The 6,264-nt window shown below is 38.1% G+C and overlaps 1 protein-coding gene across 1 annotated transcript; it reads right to left on the bottom strand.

Moving 5' to 3' along the window:
• Positions 1-373: 373 nt before the first annotated feature.
• On the bottom strand, positions 374-4,935 carry plac8l1 (PLAC8 like 1). Its single transcript, XM_004550337.5, has 4 exons — positions 4,803-4,935; positions 3,969-4,429; positions 2,322-2,458; positions 374-1,913 (listed from the first exon to the last, which is right to left on the bottom strand). Exons 1-4 carry the CDS (start codon positions 4,826-4,828, stop codon positions 1,782-1,784), a joined length of 756 nt encoding a protein of 251 aa, XP_004550394.2. The 5' UTR covers positions 4,829-4,935; the 3' UTR covers positions 374-1,781.
• Between the last annotated feature and the right edge of the window lie 1,329 nt (positions 4,936-6,264).

Below are 6,264 nucleotides of genomic sequence, written 5' to 3'. Positions count from 1 at the left end.
AAACATGATGGTTGTCTTGTATGATACTGTTTTTATCATCTGCAGAGCATTGCCCAGCTTTATTGCATTGTGTTTCATCTGATGTGGAAATGATCATGCTTTAATTCCATCACACCTCTGTTATTGAAAGTAATTATTTCTTTGTCCGAGCAATGGTCCAGTGTTCCTGCGAGACTTTGGTGAATACTTTCACAACTCCTTATGTTCAGATTAGTGAGCTTTTACATCCTGGTTGTACCACTCACTCCCACTGGATCAGTGGACACTACTGATAACCAGCAAGTCTGCTTTTTGTCATTCTATTGATCTATATATAACACCATTTCATCTTTTTTTAAGTTATACTGTGACTTTTCTTCTTTAAAAAATGCAGTAAAATTGCATTTTACATACTTACATCAACCATCAGTCATATCTGGTTTCAAAACACCCAGACAGTAAAAGCATAAAAAAAAAACCACTCAGTTTGAAGCTTCACAATTTTTCTGCACTCACCAGGGGGTGACTTCATGTTCAAACATATCTTTTATATGGAGTCTGTGCTTTCATCTCATTATTGCCCAGCAATAAGGTTTAAAACATCAAGAAATTGCAAAAGGTACAAAACATAGCAGACAGTGTTAAGCTTTGTTGTGAGTAGAACAACCACTGGAACAATGTTTAAAAGTCTAGACTGGTTACATGTAAGAATATATTACTATAGTCAATGAATGTATTGATTACAAACATTATATTAATCTTGGATAAAATCATCTTTCAGTTTAGACAGGCATGATTATGCACTAACAGAATGGCCGCATGAGGAAACATTACATTATCAAAAAAAAAAAAAAATCAGCCTGTTATGTGCCAACCTGTGCAGGGCTGGTACTTAGCACCAACACCAGTAAACAGTAAAATTCCCTTACATATATAAAAAAAATTAAAAAGTAAAACTGCATATTTTGACAAGAGATTACGAAAACAGAAAGAATATATTTAGTTTTTTTTTTTTAAATGAATGTGTGTTTTAGTTTGTTTTGATGTGTTTTGTTGTTCTCCATTATTAAAGTTTCCCAATATTAAGTACAAATTCCTAATGCAATCACACATCCTTTTTTTTTAACTGTAAGGAGCTCATCTTGTTTCTGTGTGTGTTCTAGTTATTGATGTGTTAAAAGTGTCTGTGTGATAGCGGCTTCAGTGGTGTAGGTAACAGGCATTGTAAAAAGCTAAACTTACTTGAGTCTTTCTAAATTTTCATTATGTAAAATGGCGCGCAGTTACCTCAGTCACAGAAGTTAACCCAGGCTGTTTCTAAAACCAAAATTATAGATGATTTAAGAATTATAAGTGCCGGAATTTAATGCTGCAGTAAAAAGTTGGTTAAGCTGATCTTTCAAATATAATTAATCGGATCAATACCTTCATAAAAAAACTGCTCTGCATTATTCTATATGCATTAATCCAGATTTAATGGCTTTTAACGATCTTTGAACTAACTACATTTAAAAATATCTGCAATTGAACAAAGGCAAGAAACTCATCTGTGTTGGTTCACGTCTTACAGATGTACCTTTAACACAGTGTATGCCATTACTTTAAGTTTTCCCTTTTCTATCACTTTTAAGAATTTGTATCACAGGCTTGTTTTTTATTATTCAAGAAGCCCTCAGGGGCAAGTTCAAACCTCAGAGTAATGATTCATCCTATTGTTCATACCAGTAATCTCTGCTGCTCTTCACACATTTATGATAAATTGAAAAAAAGAAGAAAAAAAAAAGATCTCATTTGCTGTTTCTTTAGGAGCATTCGAGTGTAGTAGACACATGATATGTCTGAGTCTTCATCCTCCACTTCATTTCTCTTATCATCTGACATACAGCCAGAGGGTAACAGCAATACACTGTAGTCCAGTCCTCACACACACTTCCCTGTGGATAAGCATGCAGGACAGATGAGTGCATGTCTACATGCAAACACATACAGAAGCACACACACACAACAACAATGTAGTGGGAGCAGGATGGGTACACGATAAGATGAAAAATGCAAACACAGAACTTCATTTACACAAATAACATGAATATTTTACTGATAACCACTTAGAAAGAAGCAGCACAAGGGTCGATTTTCCATTTACTAGAGTTGGAGTTTTAAAAATGGCTGAAACGTCACAGCACTAAAAACTGAGTGCGGTGGTGCAGTTTCTGTTTCATTGAAAACTTTATGGTGTTATGAACAGGGTCCATTTTGACAAATTTGCCTTCCTCTGTCTTCAAGGACGCTCTCACAACAGTACAGCATACTGTATACCTGCACACACATAGACACACACTCACCCGTATCTTGTAGCGCTCTCTGATCCCAACTCGAATGGCAAAAGTGGATCCTGGTAGTAGAGGCATGCACAGACACTCCCCGTATTGGTGAGCTAAACTCAGGTCTAAACAGCACGGCACGAGAGCCCCGAGAATACCTGCGAGCACAACGCAGCACATCATGTGGGTACATGAGTGTTTGTTTACGCCAGACAAAATCCTTCGTATATGTCTCTGTCAGATCCAAAAGTACATTTAGAAAGAGACAATGATGATGTATTGGCTCTTCATTTTGTAGAAACAAGTTAAGTGAAAAGCAAAATATTCCCAATCATTTTCAGTTTAGAAAAATCTACGCAATCTTAATTAAAAGAAAAGCTACTTAAAGCAGTTGTGCTGAAAATAAATAATCTTGTGATAAAAAATGCTTAAATACTAAATTGTTTTTGCAAGAGATGAGTTATTAAAAGTTTGTTAAAACTGAAATGATGCAACTGAACTATAAAATAAATGGGTAATATTCATTAATATTAATATTATAATTATAGTATTAACTATATCTCAATATATTGACATAACGCAGAATGCAAAGCACCGCTGGAAGAAGAAAAAGGTAGTAAATGGATATCTGAAACTGCTGCTATTTGAAATTATTTGCACTTGGCTCTAAACTAAGACTAAGTTTCAAACCTTTTTTTTTCATATTGTATGCTATGGTACATCTGATGGTTTAGCTGAATGGAGTTCTGGATAGCTGGTGAATGGTCACCTAGTTCCAACGAGACTGCACCATCAGCAGCAGAGGCTGAGTGATGATCTGAGCTGGAATAATGCAACGTGAAACAGTAAAGCCCCTTAGGATCTCTGAGGGTGTCAAAGTGACCTCTGTGAAATATTTTATGTATTACAGACCATTTACAGCCACGATATTAAAAATATATATATATATTTTCATGCAGGGCAATGTACCACCCTATACTGCATTAAACGTCTGTTGCTATGGGAATAAAAACAGAAAATAAAGGCTTGGTCACCATAATTCCCAGCCCTCTGTCCAACTGAAAGCATGTCATTAAGGGAGGTCTATGTAGAAGGGCAACAGCATACCTCTGGAGAGCCTCCTCAAATGAGTTAATGCAGAAAGTGTAAGTTTATTGCAGTGGGGCAGAGGGCTGGGAATTATGTCGATCAGGCCTTTATTTTTAGCTTATATTACCATAGCAACCCAAGGATGGTCTTACAGTTCAAGAAGTTAAAGTTCAAAAGGTGGAGGAGCTGCTGTTAAAGAAGAGCTCTTATATGAGGTGTGACCATCAAGTTCTGTGACCTTATAGCGTCTCCCTTTTAATGGTCTCTTTGGACAGCATGGCCATTACTTTTAGATTGCTCCATATTTTTATGAGCTGAGTTGCTGTTTTTGTGTATCAGGGTTTTTTTTTTTACCAAAAGCTAGACAAAAATCTAATATGAGTTGAACCTGTTATGGCCTTCATTCGGCATTATTATTTAGAATAATCAATATTTATGTTTTTTTTTAATATTATTGTGTTTATAAAGTAATCTAAATTATTTAGGGTTAAAAGGAAATGTCACATTTGCTTACTGTCTTGTGGATGAGAGGCCTGGGCTTACATAGGAATACAGTATCTGGCTGTGTGTCTACATTACATGTTGTCTTGTCTCTGCAGACATCAAGCAGGCCAGTGCTCCAGTCCCCTCCAGTCTGAGTGATGGTGGTGATGGTGGTTTTGGTGATGCCAAGGCCGGGCTGCGTCACTACTGGTTCCAACGCAGCAGGGGCTTTGTTTGACCCCCAATTATCTTCACTTCCTGTGGTGACCCGCCCCACTTCCTTCTCTTGAAATGCTATTGCTGAGTCTGTGGTGAGCACCCCCACTTCTTCCCCTTCTTCCTCTTGTAATACAGATGTTGAAGGTGCAGTGAACACCCCCACCTTTTCCCCTTCTTCCTCTTGTAATACAGATGTTGAAGGTGCGGTGAACACCCCCACCTTTTCCCCTTCTTCCTCTTGTAATACAGATGTTGAAGGTGCGGTGAACACCCCCACCTTTTCCCCTTCTTCGTCTTGTAATGCTGATGTTAAAGGTATGTTTACTAACGGTTCTGCACTGAAATTAAATTTTGAATAAATATATTGTTAGATGGGTTCACCATCATCTAAATGTCAACTGTTACTCAAGTGCAAGAGAAACAATTTCAAATCAGCAACCTGGCCTCGTGTTTTTCTGCATTAAAAGCAAACATCACATTGAGCTTGGCATTTTAATCCAAGAAGTGCAAATGCAGGAGCTGCAGTAACAACAGATTCAAAAGCTTCTGTTTCTTTTTTTATTATGATTTATCATAGAGGCAGAAGAGAATAAACACAGCAGCATTATTAAGTTGGGTAAGATAAAAGAGCTGTTGGCTGTAATTCTATTGTGTTCAGCGCTGACAACAATGTGTAGTGGTGGGGACAAAAAAACAAAAACAAACACTTACTCGTGTGTGACTGTTGCATCCTCCATGACTAGCAGCTACTGGCATCCAGACAGGGGTAAGACGACGAGGCGAGAGAGGACAGCGAGCAGGGAGTCAGCAGGAATGAGGAGGTGGAGGAGGGGGCGGAGTGGCACTTTCCCAGTGAGAGGGTGTGCATCAGAGCAGATAAACCAGCAGTCAGATGGCTCGGCCAAAAGCTGTGTGACAGAGATAAGTCTTGTAGTTTTCTTCCGTCTGAGACTTTGCCGTGCACCCTGCTAATACAGCAAATGCAGACTTGGCAGATACACATCAGGGTGCATGAACATGAATGTCTGGAATAAAATAATGTGGATGCAAGCGCGCATTTAATACGAACACGCCAGCAGGTCAGAAGACCTCAAATCTTGCAGAAAGAACTGAAACCTACCAAAAACAAACTGAGAAAATGAGGGAAATGCAGTAAGCAGGAATTATTTTATTGTTTGATAAATGGTGGAAGTTAAGAATAAGCTCAAACAAGAGAGCAAACCTATTCTTTTGTTTGACCTGTGACTGATGAATTTAAAACCACTTACAGTAAATGTTACGCTTACCCTTAAGGTAGAAATACAAGTCTATAGAGTGGAGTGCTGGGAAGTGAGAGATACAATGAATTACTTGTGGTTTATGTTTAGAGGCAATGTGTTCATTTCCTGTGTTCTCTTATTGACCTTTATATTTAGACTGACATATTTCACGTCTGACAGCAGGTAACGAAAAGCGAAAGAGGGAAGCAAGCAGCACTTTGTACGTGGTGGAGAGACATGTAGTGAAACTAATGATGGTTTGGACGCCAAGACGGTTCACACAGAAGTACACCCGAAGAGAAAAGTGAAGGGGAACATAGTAAATTACTAAAATATACTGTTTAATTTGAAGTCCACAGGATTAAAGCAATGCATCATTTTCTCATGATTATTTTCACTGTCATCCCTGATTAAGTCATTCTGTAAAAGCCTTTCTAAGAGATAAAGGCCTGAAGCTTGTGCTTTTCTGTCCACACTGGAATGTTTTAAGTTTACCTGAACAGTGGTCTCAGCTTGGATCTTTTTTTAAATCAAATTCCATGTCAGTCTATAACGCCAGCTTAGTTTTTTGGAACAAGAAGTTACCATCCTTGGGCAAGAAGGTAAGACTGGCAGGCTTGGCTAGCACCATGCACAAACACACATATCTGCCAATTAGTTCTGCATCACAAAACGATTGATTCCACTTACCTAAACCAAAACTTCTTAGATGGGGGGCAGAACTTGTTTCTCTGTGGAGTTTACATGTTCTCTCTGTTCCTGTGTTGGTTTCTCCCACAGTTCAAAAACATGGCTAAAATAACTGGTGTATCTAAAAAGGCCATGGATGTAAGGTGGACACATTTTTTTAAGTGTAAAGAATAAAGTGCTGCATGAATGTATAGTTAAAGTGTGACTTGTAGTTAAAAGCTCTT

Source organism: Maylandia zebra, linkage group LG10 (assembly GCF_041146795.1).
Source record: "Maylandia zebra isolate NMK-2024a linkage group LG10, Mzebra_GT3a, whole genome shotgun sequence".
NCBI classification, from domain to species: Eukaryota; Metazoa; Chordata; class Actinopteri; order Cichliformes; family Cichlidae; genus Maylandia; species Maylandia zebra.
Note: the sequence above shows the minus strand (reverse complement) of the source record. Positions and strands in the feature narration are given on the sequence as shown.

What these genes read in the sequence shown, in the direction of transcription:
- plac8l1 (XM_004550337.5), bottom strand. Translation starts at nt 4,828, where the DNA reads ATGGAGGATGCAACAGTCACACACGA. An exon ending in CTGCAGAGACAAGACAACAT is followed by an intron (nt 2,459 to 3,968) that starts GTAATGTAGACA and finishes TTGTGCTCGCAG; the next exon opens with GTATTCTCGGGGCTCTCGTG. An exon ending in GAGAGCGCTACAAGATACGG is followed by an intron (nt 1,914 to 2,321) that starts GTGAGTGTGTGT and finishes GCTTATCCACAG; the next exon opens with GGAAGTGTGTGTGAGGACTG.